The sequence below is a fragment of the Telopea speciosissima genome, chromosome 7, assembly GCF_018873765.1.
Source record: "Telopea speciosissima isolate NSW1024214 ecotype Mountain lineage chromosome 7, Tspe_v1, whole genome shotgun sequence".
Lineage (NCBI taxonomy): Eukaryota > Viridiplantae > Streptophyta > Magnoliopsida > Proteales > Proteaceae > Telopea > Telopea speciosissima.
Window position 1 is genome coordinate 30,294,999 of NC_057922.1, and position 17,762 is coordinate 30,312,760.

Genomic DNA, 17,762 nt, shown 5'->3' on the forward strand with positions numbered 1-17,762 from the left:
TAGGGTTCATAAACCCCTAAAGATTTAGTATACTCCCCAAAACACCCTCCCGATACTCTCTCATGCACATTTGAAGCCCTGTGGTGAATGGATCACCGAAGCTTAAGGAAAACACGATCCAAAATTTTATACCTAAATTTAATTATTGACCCAACTATTTCATTACTTTTCAACCATTCCAATTGCTCAACATAGATTGACTATGCTCTGTTCAATCACGTAAACAATTCTTTGAGTTTTGAAACTCAAGATTTGAGCAATAGAAACTAAACCCTATCTGCCCTACATAACTTGGGCTACTATGAATTGACCACCCTGTAAAACAAAAAGGACCTACCTAGCTAGTGCACAAGGCTTCTGCCACTACAAAGTCTGGGGAAGGATCATAATGTACGCAGCCTTACCCTTGCTTTCGTAAAGAGACTGTTTCCAGGTAAAACAATAAATGTTATTTAAGTACAACTAGGGCTACAAGTTTGGCCGTGTGAGCCCAAACCCAAACCCGTCTTGGCTCACCCTGATCCCAATATGCCCTGAGCTGAATTTTTCAACCTGAGGTTTAAAAAAATCCAACAATTGACCTAATACTATTGCCCTTTGACACCTCCACGGAGGTGGATATATAGACAATTTAATAGTTTGATGTGGTCAGATGTCTGTGTATATAGAAAGAACTTATTAAAATTTTTTTAATTCAATGTTTTAGGTCTAGATTACATTTTAGAAGCTTTAAAAATTCCAATTGACCAAATAATATTGCCTTTTGACACCTCCAAGAAGGTGGATAATTTGATTAGGTTAGAGACGGAATAGTCATATGTACAGGCCAGGAAGAATTTTTTGAGACAGTTCCGCGATCCTTTATATGTGTTGACTGGTGGGAGAGGAATTCACATTGGATTGACAACTCTGAGATTCTATTGTTGTCTAATTTGAAAAATTGAAGTTTCCAATAAGCTGTTGACTCAAGGTAAGAGGAGGTGATCACAAAAAATAGGGAAAAAGAATTCTGCCCGAGAGTATGATTCCTGTGTCTAGATTCATGATGGGAACAAATGACCGTCCCAGCCTTTATGAAAGGCAAAAATCTCGTTCTTGTTGATGCTCCAATGTGCGTTTTCATTGGCCCTTGTGTTGGTGCATGGTTACGTTGGATCATTATCGTCTCTTGTTCCCTGCCTGATACAGTGGTCCAATTCCTCTCATAGAGACAAAAATGATGATCTAATCCCCTGTCCGAGCGAAGTTAAAACGTCATTTTTGTCACCCTATGCGAGGAACTGAACCACTGTATCGAACAAGGAACAAACATGACAGAAAAAAGATTTGGGCTACGCTCCCAAACAGAAAAGTCTTTCCCTAAAAAATATTAGACTGTCCGATGATAGCAAAATCCAAGGTGAATCAAGGCCAATTAGGGTGGGCTGCGGCTGAGCCCGATAGAGTTGGGTCTGGGTTGAGGTTTTTAGGCGGGGCTGAGCCTTGTTGCAGCCGTAAGTATAAGAGTTTCTTTCTACCCGAACAAAAAAAAAAAAAAAGTCCGAAAATTTCCAAAGCTGGTGGTTTATCGTTATTCGTCTTTCCACGAAGAGAAAAGAAGAACCAACAAGTCTTTATTGGACTTTCAATGCTGTTGACTTATTAGAAATTAAAAAAGAAAAAAAAAGCGAAAATGAAATCCGAACAAGGCTTCACAATTGACAGAGAAGGGTGGACAGAAGAAGAAGAAGAAGGGAAAAATGCAGATTTGCAGAACTTAGTAAGCCCCTGGAGCTCTATCTCATGTCCGTCCTTCATTTCTTGATTTTGCTTATCGCGTTGGGGTTGGGGTTTCCTGGTTTGGATTCTCGTCTCGTAATGGCGCTCCAATTCCCACATAGAAAGCTCGCAGACGCTCCGTGTCCTTTGAATTTCGATGCTTTACGCGAACTCGTTCACGGTTCGAATCGACTCGACTTTCCAGATGTATCCGCCAAGTGTCAATACGTTCTTCAAGGTCTCCGTCTGGTTGAGTCTCTGTATCTTCAAACCAGTGGGTTCTTCCTTCCTCCGTTAAATGCCTCCGAGGCATGTTGGGATTCATACCAATCCTTAATCGATGAAATCATCCCCGACTTCGACATTCTCTTCTCTTGCGGTTTCCAGACCAGCTGGATTTCCGAGGGTTGTATGGATATTACGTCTCGTTCGCAGTTTGAATCAATAGTTCCCCAGTCCTCTTTGCTGGAAGTCGAGCATTACTGCAACCAGGCCCTTGAGAATGGCTCTCCCTGCGCTTCGTGCACTACAATTCTGTCCAGCCTCCAAGCAGCTTACTTGCGCGGCCCTCAAGTTGGGAACGTCTCGGCCTGTACTGGATACCCGTCAATCTATGCTGCCGGTAACGTTAATCGATTTGGGCCGACTGACAAAGGGACTGCCATGTGTTTGTTCTCTCTCTATTTCTCTTCCTCTACTTCGAGCAACAACAGTCGCAAGACCCTGATTATTGGGGTTGTGATAGGCGGTAGTGTTGGCTTGCTGGGTGTATTACTGGGCTTTTGGTTTCTAAGGAGAAGGTATACGAAACGGAGGAAGAGGAAGATGTTTGTCAAAATTACTCGGACAAGTTCATTTTCGGAGTTGGAATTGATTAGTGGGAGTACGAGTCTTATTAAGTTCACGTTCGATGAAATCAAACAGGCTACGAGGAATTTTTCAAGGGATAACATAATTGGTAAGGGAGGTTATGGTAATGTTTATAAGGGAACTCTACAGGATGGGTCTGAGGTTGCATTTAAGAGGTTTAAGAACTGCTCTGCTTCAGGGGATGCCAGCTTCACCCATGAAGTTGAGGTTATTGCCAGTGTTCGGCATGTAAACCTTATTGCTCTCATAGGATACTGCACTGCCACTACTCCTTTTGAGGGCCACCAGAGGATCATCGTATGCGATTTGATGCGCAACGGAAGCCTCGATGACCATTTGTTTGGATCAACAGAGATGAAGCTTAGTTGGCCAATCCGCCAGAAAATTGCACTTGGGACGGCGAGGGGGTTGGCTTACTTGCATTACGGGGCACAACCAGCCATCATCCACAGGGATATTAAGGCTAGTAATATCCTATTGGACGAGATGTTTGAGCCCAAATTGGCAGATTTTGGCTTCGCAAAGTTTACACCAGAGGGGATGACCCATCTGAGCACCAGGGTGGCTGGGACACTGGGTTATGTCGCCCCTGAGTATGCTCTGTATGGGCAATTAACCGAGAGAAGTGATGTTTACAGCTATGGGGTTGTGCTTCTTGAGCTTTTGAGTGGGAAGAAGGCCATTATTAGTGCTAATGGTGGCCGTACCTCCCTTTTGGCGGATTGGGCTTGGTCCCTGGTGAGAGAAGGGAGAGCTTTAGATGTCATCGAAGACGGTATGCCTGAGTTGAGTTCTAAAGAAGTCATGGAGAAGTACGTTCTGGTTGCTGTTCTTTCTTCCCATCCGCATTTATATGTTAGGCCAACTATGGATCAGATTGTGAAGATATTGGAGACTGATCTGCCAGTTCCCTCAATACCAGAACGCCCTATTCCTATTGTAGCGGAGATTAGTGCTATTGAGAGATCAGTGAATGGTAGCAGCTCACGTCAGTTGTCTAGTTCTGCTGGCTACCAGTCCTTCATCTTTGAGGACAACAATCCAAATTCTGAGAAGAGGAAAACTCAGTACTGGAGAACCAAAGAACGGAGTAAGATGATCTGACATGAAGTGATTATCACCAACTCTCCAATATTTGCTTCCCCTGCTTTATTTGTTGGTTTGTAGATTGTTTTGTTCATAAACAGGGAATTTTGAGCATAAATTGTAGATATTTTCATAGTCCAACTTCCTATGTTGTTCATTGTAATTATTATTATTGTTATTTATTTATTTATTTTTTCCATGATTCAATCTATATTCTAAACTTGGAATCTTGAGGACTTACAGTTGTAACAATCTTGGTCTTGCAATACTATTGAAGTATGACAATTCATGATAGAGCTGATCAGATCTCCAGGTTATGGACTATGGTTGCACATGAAGTTTTAATTAGTTGCTCTTGGTCTTGCAATACTTATCAATCCTTTCATATTACTTTTACAACAATAATAGTGATAAAAATGCACAACCCAGTATGATTTATTGTTGGTATATATAATGCAATGGGCAATAGTATAAGAGTTATCTGTTTAGTAAAGCCAATTTGTGTATCACCGAAATATCCTTGTATAAACTGATGTAGAAAGAATCACAGCACCAATATACATCCTCTTGCAGCACCAGTATACGTCCAAGCAAGTCCTTCTGGTTCGTAACAGGGTGTAGACAGTAGAGTTGAGTCGTATCAGAGATACTGTCCTCAAGGTTTTAAACACCCCAAATTGTGCAACCGGGTTGACCGTGTGTTTATTCCTCCAAGATAAACAACTCTCAAATCACATAAGGTGCACCCCCTAAATGTGATTATAGCTTTCGAGCTCTCTAACTCACTGACAGAATACGGTGGAGAAGAAACAGTGAAGATAAACACAAAAACAGAGTGTATACTCAATGGCAGAATACGTTACGAATACACAGGAATACTCTCAATATTGTAATTGAGACACAAACAATTCTCAATACAGAATCTTTTCAACAACAAATTTCAGTCCTCTAACATTCTGTATATAGATGTGACTGTATGTATACATGTGCCTATACACATACGGATATGTCTGTACAAGTATACATACGTTAGGATGTGTCTTTCCATGTGCCTGTACGTATGTACCTCTACTACATATACTTTGTAATTTGAAAATTTCAAGTTCAAATTCAAATTTGAATTTGGAGCCAAAAAAAAGATAAATATGGTTTGACCCACACCCCGACCTCGGCCATGGCCATGGCCATGACCTGGCTGGGCAAGCACGTGTGTGAAAAGGCAACCCAGACATGCTTTCCTTTTCAACTCACATCCTTTATAAGTCCTATGAATATTTATAAGCTCATCTTCTCCTTTGTAGGTGAGCGATGTGGGACTAAGCAAGTTCCTTGTCCTTTTTTGCTTTCTTACGAAGCAACATGGGTTGTTCAAGTCTCTATACTACAATACCAAAGCAATAAAGGGAAATGTTTTAAAACTATTTTGAAACTTGACATTAAAACACTTTAAATACAACATTTATCATTTATATTTTCTGCCAGAAGGTTCTAGTAATTGTGGAATATGAGCACTATAAACACTGCAACAAATACGAGGAGAGTTAGGGTTTGAAGATTAAAAGGTGTTTACATTGGTTACCTAGACGTTTTATTTGATTACTTCTGGCAATTTGGGGTTGGAATTTTTTTGTTTATTTATTCTCAAATATTTGAAGTTTGAGGCTTAATGCTTCCTCCCTCGAAATTATATCAATTCGTTGTTTGTTTTAATTTGAAGTGAAGAAATGTGGCTTCTTTTTCATTCCAATCCTAATGACCTTTGGGTGTGGGAGGATCTCTAGAGCTGATCCAGAGATTGTGTGCTGAGATCCTCAATTTTATCTGTGAGAAAAGACATAATCTACAGGTTCCTTTCTCTCCTAAAAATTCCTGCAGGAGATTGATATGGTGAATTCTCTCTCTCTCTCTCCTGGCTCGTGGTGAGTTTTACCATACTGTGATCTGTGGTAGATGCCCTGAAGGCAAACTCTAACCGCTAGCATATATTTGTTTTATCTGTTTAAACGAATTACAGGAAAGCAAATGGCAAGCTTATGAATATGTTTGAAATCATAGGGTCAGTGGTATGTTGGCAATTCCAAGTCAGTTATGCTACTCTGTGTCAATCCCTGTCTCCCTGCAGGTGGCGTCAGTATAAATAGCAATTTCTGTTGTTCCTGATGCTATATTCATCACAGCCAAGGTCATCCTTCTGGATTCACTGAATTTCTCTCTTTCACTGCTAGTTCACAAGCTTACTGTGCATGGATATTTCATTGTATGCAGCTCTGATGGATGGAGGTATTGTGGACTAATATTTGAAATTGGGGAGGTGTGGGTTCTGTGAATAGTGTGGAGAACATTCCTCGTAAGGTTGTGGTATGCTGATAAGTTTTGCTGAAGTGTGATGTTTCATGACAGGTTTTTATAACAGATCTATACATTGTTGCTATGTTCTGAAGAACCCTTCTTTATCAAAGAAGAGCGAAATATTGGAACAAATGTTTTTGTCTTACCCAGATAATTCATTTGAAAGTGGATTTGATCTGAAGGAAGAACTTCCAGGAGAGGGGTACTTCACAGTTGACAGGGAAGAAAACTCAAGAAACCATTCTGCAACTGATTTAAATGTTGATGCATTCAAGTAGGTAGAGGCAGAATCAATCTATTGAAGCAGGTTGCTCAGCATTTGGAGGAGAATTTAATTGGAAGACCAAATTTCCAACAAAATGTTCCTATGCTTGGGCTTTCCTCATCTGATTTTTGTTATTACTGCTCTTTCAAATGTTGACACCGATCATTTGGAGCAGATATTGCTGTCTTTACCATTCTCTGATGCATTGAATCTAAGCTTGCTCTTGAACAATTATGCTTCTATTCCTAATGCACTTGAACTTGTTTTTTGGGTTACTGTGATATTGCTGTGGTGTTCTTGTGGATGCATCATAATCACTTAATGCCTGCTGCTGATTCATTCCTGCCTTGACCATTCTCAAGGCAGCTTGCTGTTAATTAACAAATAAGTTTTGCTCAAGGGCATCAGCAAGGGCATCAGCTGGGGCATGATGTGAGCAAGGAAGCTGCAGCACATCAAGTATTTTGTCAGTGTGTGAAAAACAGAGGCAAGATAAACAGCTCATTCTTGAATTACATGTAAGTAATTCCATATTCTAGTGTTGAAAAGTAAGGCAAGATCACCAGTGTAATCATGGAATCCTGCACCTTCCAATTCTGATCAGAGATTATTGGTTGGATGGTAAAACCTGCGTATCCTAAAAGAAGGTGAGATCTTTAACCATGATTGTTGGGAGCTCGCTGTTAATGAAGTAATCCTTTCCTGTCTATCCCATCATTAATAGGTCTTATAGTTTGAAGCAAGCAATAGTAGTTAGTGGCTGGACTGAAGCTCCAGTTTTATCAGGTAACTAATTCTGATTAATTGAGTTTGGATTAAGGTTCAAGTATACAACATGGGATGGATCTCTAACCGGATGGGGAACGGTTGGAACTCTAGAAATTGGAATTGGGAAGAAGAAGCAAAGATTTCCCAAAAATTTGTAATTTTTTTGAAGTTCTTGATCCACTAAACTTGAGGATCTTGCTACAAAATTTAAGTCTCAATTGATACCTGGTTATTTCACTGACTAAAAGAAGGAAACAATGGCCAAAAATGATGATCAAATATGAATGATAGGGCACTTGTTTTTTGAATGTTCCTTTTCACGTATTGTTTGGTTTGGTTTCAATCAAGACACTAAGGAAAGTGGATGGGCCTCCATACTCTATCTCAATTTAGATATATTTTGTTTTTCATTTGATTTTGGCATTGTAGATACTGTTGATGAAGCAGAAGGGAAGGCAATCGAATAGGGCATACGATCAACAAAAGACAAAGGCATCAAGCACTTGGCTATTTAGACCGATTCGGAGAACTTGGTATTTTGGTTACACAAAGAGCATTTCCATTGTCGGCCTTGGAAACTATTTCACCTGTTACATGACATAGTCACTTCTTTTTTTTTGTTTTTTGTTTTGATACTATTATTATACAGAAAGTTCATAGGAATGTTATTCAACCAACCCATATCTTAGCTAATAGGGGTTCGCAGTTCTAACTTCTAAATATGTAAATATGGTAAATGGTTTGATCTCAGACTTTGGTAATCTCTGCAAATTTTAATTCATCTTCTTTTCACCAAAAAATAAAATATGACTAATAGGGCGATTCAAGAAAGGGTTAAAGGAATCAGATAGAGATTTGGGTAAGAGATTGTTGTCTGGTCGTGTAGTCTCTGCATCAGCTTGGGGGCAAATGAGAGCCCTTGCAGGGTAGGGGGTGTCAAAACCTACCCCGAACCGGTAAATCGACCAAAAAAACGTAGACCGAACCAAATCGATCTTTATCAGAATGGTTTTGAATTGGGGTATGACGGGACAGGCTGAAAGTCGGATCATTGCACTGAACCAACCAATATCTAAATCAGAAACCGAATCGAAAAAAACTGATAAAAAAATCATTGAGAATGAGGTTATGAATAGAAAAATTGATATGCAATAATGCTTTCATTGATCTCCTTGTTCTTTATACAAAATCAGTTGGATATTTAATTGAATGCTTTGATAGTAGGGTTCATTTTGTGATTTCAATATTAGTTATTTTCCCCTTATAATGATAAACGATGATTTGATTTGTAACAATGATTATTACAAAAAAAAAAAAAGGATTTGTAACAATGATTTCACTATAAACTCTATTTATCCATTGATTTCAATATTAATTATCTTTTTCTTTACAATTCATGCCTCTTGTTCCGATTAAAACATAAACATATCAAATCAATTTCTCTATTCTTGTTTGTGAACTTGTTTGACTTGGGAAAATGATTTAAAGTGTTTCCAAATCAGATTCTTACTATAAGTTATTTCATTATGGTTTAACTCTGAAAACAAATCGATCTAAATGGATATTAACTTGATACTAAAAGACTGAAATAAACTGAAACTCACCAAAAACTGAAGTTCCTTAATGGTATGGTTTTGGTTTTACTCATTCCCAAACTGAAACTGATTCTCCACTCAAGATGTAACTTTTAGTAAGATCAACTGTGGGGGTTTCAGTGACAAAGTCACATTACCCGTAGACGTTAATAAGAACACAAAAGTCCAGCGTGGAGGTTTCCACTTGTGAAAGAAAATCTATACAAATTAAATAAGGGGCATTGTTCTTTATGCCGCAGCGCAGCTTGCGCCCAGGCACATGGGGGTGGGTGCAATGACCACCCTGCCCCCTGCACAGGCTGCCCACAGAGAACATTCTCCCTAGAACGAAGTTTGATAGTGATTCCTAAAGATCTGCATTATCAATTCCAAGTGGCATTTATTAAAATAAACCCTCATCTTCGTCTCTCCTCTATTTTGTTTTACTTAAACTTTTCCAAAAAAAATATTTTTGTTTTACTCAAAAATGGATTTTGATTTATCAAACAATCTCACCTAATCTTTTGTTTAATCCCCCACACGCAAAAAAGTATGAGGTTTAACCAAATTACCCAAAATAAGTACGGATATTACACAACTACCCAAAACAGTACCCCCTTCCCTCACCCTCTACAATTTTTTTTGGGGTAAATTATAGATCACCCCCTGGTTTTCAATCGAAACTTAGATCACCCCCTGGTTTTTGAAAAAACTCAAATCAACCCCTCTGCAGTAATGGTGTTAGTGTACTGTTATTTATTGGTGTGAAATGACTATTTTACCCTTGTACTAAAACATTAGAATTAAATTTACAATACTACCCTTCCTTCCATCTTCAACCTAAAATACCCCATCCCTTCCCTGCAACTCCACTAGCAGCACTGCCACCGCCGCCTTTGCTTCTCTTTACTTAGGGTTTCAATAACCCCACGAAGAGAAGCTGAAAAGAAATCCTGCGCCCTTTTGTTGCTTCATTTGGGAACGAAAATCGCACGATTCCTTAGAGAATGGCGACTCAGATGAGCAAAAAGCGTACGTTGGTTGCCGATGGAGTTTTCTTTGCGGAGCTCAACGAGGTTCTCACCAGAGAGCTTGCCGAGGATGGCTACTCTGGTGTTGATGTTAGAGTTACGCCTATGCGCACAGAGAACGTTCTAGGTGAGAAGAGCAGAAGAACCAGGGAACTCGCTTCAGTTGTTCAAAAACGATTTAAGTTCTCGGAGAACAGTGTGGAACTTTATGCTGAAAAAGTTAATAACAGAGGGCTCTGTGGTTATTAAAACTAAGATTTGATTTACTGAAGAAAATCAAAAGAAGGCACTACCATGAGAGATGGGAACTTAAAGAAAAATTCACAAAATTTAATTCTTGATATTTAAAATGGAAAACCCAAAATGAGAAGGTTCTAGGGTTTTGGTTCTGCCGGTTTCGATTTATGCAATTCTTGGGTTGGGAGTTTGTTCTGTTGGTTTTGGAAAGGGTTATGGGTTTTCTGATTTCTCATATGATTGTCTTCATCATTTTAAGGGCTTCTAAAATTTGGTTTGTGCAATCAGGGAGAAGAAAGAAGAAATGGGAGTTTTTGCAAGGCTTTGGCTTTTCTTGGTTTTCTCTGGTTGGAGTTGGTAGAAGAACGGTTCTACTCCTCTTCTTCTTCCTCTTCCGCCCACTTCAGTTGTTCAGACTCAATTTATTTTTCTAGTGTTGTTTTGTCTTTCAAAAAAAAAAAAAAAATTCTTCTCATTACTTTCTTTCTTCTCTCCGGTGAAGTTCAGCTTGAGATTAAGTTGCAGGTGAGGAATAAAGTGGTGTGAGGAAGAAAATAGAATTTGGGGTTTTTAGTTATAAGGATAAAAACGCAAATCAACACTGGTCAAGGGTAGTTTAGGGATTTAAATTTATTTAACTGGGTGACATCATCGCTTAACAACATAAAACTAACGTCAGGGACTAATTTGGCATTTTGGGGTCTAAACCAAGGGGTGATTTGAGTTTTTTAAAAAACTAGGGGGTGATCTATAATTTACCCTTTTTTTTTTTTTAACATTTTTGCCCTCTCCTTCTCCATCACCACTCACCAGTTACTTCAACCTTTTTTTTTTTTTTTTTTTTCTGTTGGTAAAGAATGAATTTACTGATGATAAGCAGGATTTGGGTCCCCTGTAGCGCAACATGGTGTGTAGCGTACCATCCAATGGCCTACAGTGCTTGGGCACGTAGCCCAACACATAGGCAGGACATTGGGTTGCATGCCCAAACACTGTGGGCCGTTGGATGTGCACAGCACACCATGTCGTGCTACAGAGGAGCCCAACATTGATAAACATGTGTACAATCAATGGCTTCATTTATACAAAGATCATGAAGCCACGGAATGGTAAACGGCCAATCTATCTTATACATGAATACATGATAGACAAGGCCTTCTGGGCCAGGGTATTTACAAGAGAGTTTATCCCTTGGAACCAGTTACTTCAACTGAAGCTGTGCAAACTGTAAAGTACCCATCTTTCACTTTTGCCTCAACCTAATAGTTACAACTCCACTATACAATAAAATGGTACGTAGTCCTTGAGCTGAGCCTCTTTGGTGCAAGGATGAGTGACTCAAAATTGCGACCTTGACTTTGATATCAATTGTTAGTCTTTTGGATCAAGTGCTCATCGCTGTGTTAAAATCAATTGATTGCAGTGAAGATGCAACTTTTTTCTTCATCTTAGGTGAGCGGTTAGTCCCAAAGTCGCAAAAAGAGGCTAGCTTTCTAAGTTTTTTGTTGGTTAATTTTCTAAGTCTAACACATAGAATGGCTGCCCTCCATTTTCTCTTCCTCTGCTTCAGGCACACAATTTTTGCTGTTTCCTAGTGCAAGTGTTGATTGGAAGAAATCAGCATTCTATGTGTTAGACTTAGAAGCAATTAAAATTATAGTAGTGGAATGAAACAATGAAACCGTTCTGCCCTCTTTGTACAAGGAGAGGCTATATTTATAGCCAAACAAAACAACAAACTCTAGTTACTTTTACAAATCATAGTTACTTTTACAAACCATAGTTACTCAAACCATAGTTACTTTTACAAACCCTAGTTACTTTTACAAACCATAGTTACTCAAACCATAGTTAATTGGTATCATTAGGAAAAGATGTTCTGATACCAATTATAGTAGTGGAATGAAACAATGAAACCGTTCTACCCTCTTTGTAGAAGGAGAGGCCATATTTATAGCCAAACAAAACAACAAACCCTAGTTACTTTTACAAACCATAGTTATTTTTACAAACCATAGTTACTTTTACAAACTATAGTTACTCAAACCATAGTTACTTTCACAGACCATAGTTACTTTTACAAATCAATATTTCTAAATTAATCTGTGTCTGGTGCACTGTCGCTAGAATAAGGCACATAGTCCAAAACGTGATCAATTTCAAATTCCACATGGTGGCGCATGAGATGGTGAATGACGGGATACTGGAGCTGATTATTGACTTGCCAGGCTGTATTAGTAGAATTAATAATGGAGGCTGGTAGGGTGGATGGGTCCACATCATTATGAGTGCACATGGTGCGCATGAAGTCCAACCAAACTGCTTTAGAAATGTCATCATCATCGCGATGGGTAAATATGTCATTCTGGTTGGTGCCATGTATGATGTAGGAGGGATCATAAGCCACTAGGTGATGGTCCAGAATAGGAGGGGTGACAAGGTCGTGGTGGATGAAGTTTGGAGGACGATGGAAGATGTATGTGACAAAGAAATCATCACCAGGAAGGTTTTGGAGTAGAGAGATCCATTGTGGAATGGGGGAAAAAAGTTGTAGGAAACGGGCCAAATGCTGGGGAAGTTGGAGACGGAAGAAGTAGGTGCCAGTAGGGTTAGCAAAGACAGACGAAGCAGCGCAGAGATAGTGTAGGAGGCTAGGTTTGCTAAAAGTGATAGCAATCTTGTGGATTGCTAGGAGATGCCAGAAGAAGACAACACAGTCCTGATCAAACATGGTTGGGACACGGATAGTAAAAGGGGTAAGAAACGGGTAATCTAGATGACAAACAACCCAGTCAAATTTGAGGCCATTTTTGTGAATTATGGCTGCAAGGGTGGACTAGTAAGTCTGAATGTTGTTACTCTTCAAAGTACAGAGAGAAATATCACAATAAAGTGGTGGAGGAAGGGTTGGGAGTAAGGAAGTTAAAGGGTCTATAGGTGGTCCTGAGGAAGAAGAAGGTTCACCGTAAAGAGGCATACATAGAACCGGGATAGATGAGGGAGTAAGAGGTTTGGATCTTGACAGGAAGTCAGCCAGAACGTTATCTTTGCTTTTGATGTGTTTGACTTTGAAAGACCACTGGGAGAACCATCGTGCCCATCGGAGAAGCTGGGGCTCGGGAAGGATCTTTTGCTTGAATTGGAGCATCCGTTGAAAAGAAGTCATGTCCATTTCGACCTGGAAAGTATGGCCAATGAGGAAGAACTGGGATTTCTCAATGCCGCGTCGAACTGCCAGAATTTCTTTGAAAGTAGAATGATAGTGCTGTTCAGAGACTTTGAATTGGCCACTGCGATATCCACAAACTTTCCTGGATTTGTCTGGGGCTTCTTCAAGGAGGACTGCTGCCCACTGAGTGTCGCTTGCATCAGTTTGGAGAATGCGAAGACCAGTGGATGGAATCTGCAAAGATGGGAGAGACTGTGCCATGGTTTTGAGAGACTGAATAGCTTTAGTATGAACTGGAAACCACTGTGGGGGATCTTTCTTGAGAAGACTATGAAGAGAGCTGGTGAATTGAATTTGCTTTGGGAGGAACTCAGTCATGTAATTAACAATACCAAGGAACTGCTGCAACTGCTGCTTTGTGAGTGGTCCATTGGGAAACTTAAGGAGAGATTGACCAATGTGAAGCTGGAGATCAAATTTCCCTTTGTCAATGATGACACCCAAGAAATGAACTTTGGAGACTGCAACTTCTATTTTACTGGGAGATAGCATGATGCCATATCAAAGAGTTATTTTGAGGAACTGCTGAAGGAGCTGGTAGTGTGCTGCTTCTGTCTCAGAGAACAGGAGGATATCATCAATGTAAATAAGTGCCTGAGATTGTATGGGCTCATAGATCCGTAGCATGGCCTTCTGAAAAAGGGATGGTGCTACTTTGAGGCCAAAAGGCATGACTGTCCATTGAAAGTGGTATCCTAGGATACAAAATCCTGTTTTAGGACGGTCATCTGGATGTATGTCAAGCTGCCAAAATCCTACCTTGAGATCGAACTTGCTGAAAATAGTCGCTTTAGAGAGTTGAAGCAGGAGCGCCGGACGAGTGGGTAATGGAAATTTATCATCTGCTAAGAAAGCATTGAGAGGTTGATAATTGATAACAAGTCTGAGTTTTCCATGAGTCTGTTCAGTACGTTTGTTCACATAAAAAACTTCACATGCCCAAGGGGAAGATGTATGCTCAAGAAGATTCTGTGCCTGGAGGAAGGCAACTTCTTGGCGAGCCAGTGTAAGATGATCAGGCTTCATTCCTGAATGACTGGTTCTGGTGGGATTGGCATCTTCATTTTTCTTGAAAGGAAGACGGATGAAGAATTGAGGATTTTTCCACAAAGGGTGATCACCTTTTGTCAAGAACTCTGTGTGGGAGCTTGCATTGCATTGAGTGATCAACTGTTGCTTGATATCTGCAAGGGGAGTTGTTAGTAAAAGAGTGGAAACATTTGTCCAGGGAAGGAACTGCTGCTTGTAACTAAGACCATGGACGTTCCATCGGAGATGAGGAAGTCGACTAAAAAGGTCGAATCCAATAAGAGCATCACGATCGGGGAGAGAAGAACCTAGAACTGTATAGCTGAGAGTGAGGGTTGGGAATAACTTGAAACGAACTGGGCCTTTAGAAATAAGGTCAACAGAGAAGGTTTTTCCATCTACAACAGTGAAATACTGTTTATAGGTAGTGAGGGAGGGGTACTCGTACTTATTTTGGATAATTTGATTAAATTAAAGATTAGGTGGATCACTTGGTTAACCAAAACCTATTTTTCTCCTCTTTCATTCACAGTCAAAATATCTCAGAAATTTTCCAGGCTGGTGTCTGGTTTCTGTCACTGTCCGTCCTTCAACGGGGAGGAAAGAACCCACAAGGCTTCTTTGGATTCTTTATTTTTATGTTTATTTATTTATTTTTTGATGAAACTTCTGTGGACCTTCAATGCTGTTGACGTAGAGAAATAAAAAACAGAAATGAAATCCGGTCAAGGTATATCACAATTCCCAGAGAATGGTGGAAAGAAGAAGAAAAAGATAAAATGCAAACTTGCAGAAACTTGGTTAGACCTTGGAGCTCTCTCTCATGTCTGTCCTTCATTTATTGATTTTGCTCATCGCGTTGGGGTTGGGGTTTCTTGGTTTCAACTCTGGTCTCGTAATTGCGGTCGAATTCTCACATAGGAGGCTCGCAGAAGCTCCCTGTCCTTTGAATTTCAATGTTTTACGTGACCTTGTTCACAGTTCGAACGGGCTCGACCTTCCCGATGTCTCCACCAAGTGCCAATTCGTTCTTCAAGGTCTCCGTCTGGTTGAATCCTTGTATCTTCAAACCAGTGGGTTCTTCCTCCCTCCGTTAAATGCCTCTGAGTCTTGTTGGGATTCATACCAGTCCTTAATCAATGAAATCATCCCCGACTTCGACATTCTCATTTCTTGCGGCTTCCAGACCAGCTGGATTTCTGAGGGTTGTATGAATATTAGGTCTCGTACGCAGTTTGAATCAATAATTCCCGAGTCCGCTTTGCTGGACGTCGAGCATTACTGCAACCAGGCCCTTGAGAATGGCTCTCCCTGCGCTTCGTGCACTACAATTCTGTCCAGCCTCCAAGCAGCTTACTTGCGCGGCCCTCAAGTTGGGAACGTCTCGGCCTGTACTGGATACCCGTCAATCTATGCTGCCGGTAACGTTAATCGATTTGGGCCGACTGACAAAGGGACTGCCATGTGTTTGTTCTCTCTATATTTATCTTCCTCTACTTCGAGCAACAACAATCGCAATACCCTGATTATTGGGGTTGTGATAGGCGGTAGTGTTGGCTTGCTGGGTGTAGTTGTGGGCTTTCGGTTTATGAGGAGAAGATATAAGAAATGGAGGAAGAAGAGGAAGATGTTTGTTAAAATTTCTCGGGCGAGTTCATTTTCGGGGTTGGAATTGATAAGTGCGAGTACGACTCTTATTAGGTTCACTTTCGATGAAATCAAACAGGCTACGAGGAATTTTTCAAGGGATAACATAATTGGCAAGGGAGGCTACGGTAATGTTTATAAGGGAATTTTACAGGATGGATCTGAGGTTGCATTGAAGAGGTTTAAGAACTGCTCTGCTGCCGGAGATGCCAGCTTCATCCATGAAGTTGAGGTTATTGCCTGTGTTAGGCATGTAAACCTTATTGCTCCCAGAGGATACTGTACTGACACTACTCCTCTCGAGGGTCCCCAGCGGATCATCGTATTCGATTTGATGCGCAACGGAAGCCTTCATGACCATCTGTTTGGATCAACAGACGAGAAGCTTAGCTGGCCAATCCGACAGAAAATTGCACTTGGGATGGCGAGGGGCTTGGCTTACCTGCATTACGGGGCACAACCAGCCATCATCCACAGGGATATTAAGACTAGTAATATCCTATTGGACGACATGTTTGAACCCAAATTGGCTGACTTTGGCTTCGCCAAGTTGACACCGGAGGGGATGACCCATCTGAGCACCAGGGTGGCCGGGACACTGGGTTATGTTGCCCCTGAGTATGCCCTGTATAGGCATTTAACCGAGAGAAGTGATGTTTACAGCTATGGGATTGTGCTTCTTGAACTTCTGAGTGGGAAGAAGGCAATTGTTAGTGATAATGATGGCGGTACCTCCCTTGTGGCGGATTGGGCTTGGTCCCTGGTGAGAGAAGGGAGAGCTTTAGATGTCATCAAAGACGGCATGCCTGAGTTGGGTGCTGAAGAAGTCATGGAGAAGTACGTTCTGGTTGCTGTTCTTTCTTCTCATCCGCATTTATATGCTAGGCCAACTATGGATCAGGTTGTGAAGATATTGGAGACTGACCTGCCCGTTCCCTCAATACCAGAACGTCCTATTCCTCTTGTAGCAGAGATTGGTGGTATTGAGAGATCAGTGAATGGTAATGGCTCAGGTCAGTTGTCTAGTTCTGCTCTACCCCTAAAAAAAGTTGTCTAGTTCTGCTGGCTAACAGTGTCTTTGAGGGCAACAATCCTAGTTTCGAGAAGAGGAAACCTCAGTACTGGAGAACCAAACATCGGAGTAAGATGATTTGACCTGAAGTGATCATCACCAACTCTCCAATAATTGCTTGCTTCCATCCCTGGTATGCTTGCCCTGCTTTATTTGTTGGTTTGTAGATTGTTTTGTTCATAAAGAGGGAATTATGACTTTCTGCTGTAAAAACACAATACAAGAAAGATAATTCTTTTAATGAATGTTAAGAGAAATAGTGCTTAAATTGTAGATATTTTCATAGTCCAAGTTGCTATGAGTACTATTACTATTGTAGATATTTTCATAGTCCAAGTTGCTATGAGTACTATTACTTTACTAGTATTATTACTATTACTATTACTATTACTATGACTGTGACTGTGACTATGACTCTTACTGTTAGTGTTACTGTTACTATTACTTGAATCGTACAACGATTCAATCTATATTCTAAACTTGGAATCTTGAGGACTAACAGGTGCAACAATCTTGGTCCTGCAATGCTCTATTGAAGTATGACAATTCATTATAGAGCTGTCCAGATCTTCTGGTTATGAACTAATGATGGCACATGAAGGTTTAATTAGATGCTCTGGGTTGTAGGTTTTCCCTGGTTGAATGATGCAAACAGATGACTCATCAATTTTTTCATATTTCTTTCACAACAATAACAGCTATAAAAATGCACTACCCGGTATGATTTATCATTTAATTTTCTGCCAGTAGGTTCTAGTAATTGTGGAATATGAGCACCGGGTAGTGCATTTTATTTGTTTTAACTTGAAATTAAGAAATGGGACATATTCCACAATTACAGTATAGT

At 40.3% G+C, this 17,762-nt stretch overlaps 2 protein-coding genes across 2 annotated transcripts; both read left to right on the plus strand.

Annotated features, from left to right (window-relative positions):
* Window positions 1-1,662: 1,662 nt before the first annotated feature.
* Window positions 1,663-17,040, plus strand: LOC122667937 (probable LRR receptor-like serine/threonine-protein kinase RKF3). The gene is made up of 2 exons (XM_043864426.1): window positions 1,663-3,738; window positions 17,006-17,040. Exon 1 carries the CDS (start codon window positions 1,783-1,785, stop codon window positions 3,730-3,732), a length of 1,950 nt encoding a protein of 649 aa, XP_043720361.1. The 5' UTR covers window positions 1,663-1,782; the 3' UTR covers window positions 3,733-3,738; window positions 17,006-17,040.
* On the plus strand, window positions 1,671-17,040 carry LOC122667938 (probable LRR receptor-like serine/threonine-protein kinase RKF3). The gene is made up of 2 exons (XM_043864427.1): window positions 1,671-1,733; window positions 14,959-17,040. The coding sequence occupies exon 2, from the start codon at window positions 15,020-15,022 to the stop codon at window positions 16,898-16,900; it is 1,881 nt and encodes a 626-aa protein (XP_043720362.1). The 5' UTR covers window positions 1,671-1,733; window positions 14,959-15,019; the 3' UTR covers window positions 16,901-17,040.
* Window positions 17,041-17,762: the final 722 nt, after the last annotated feature.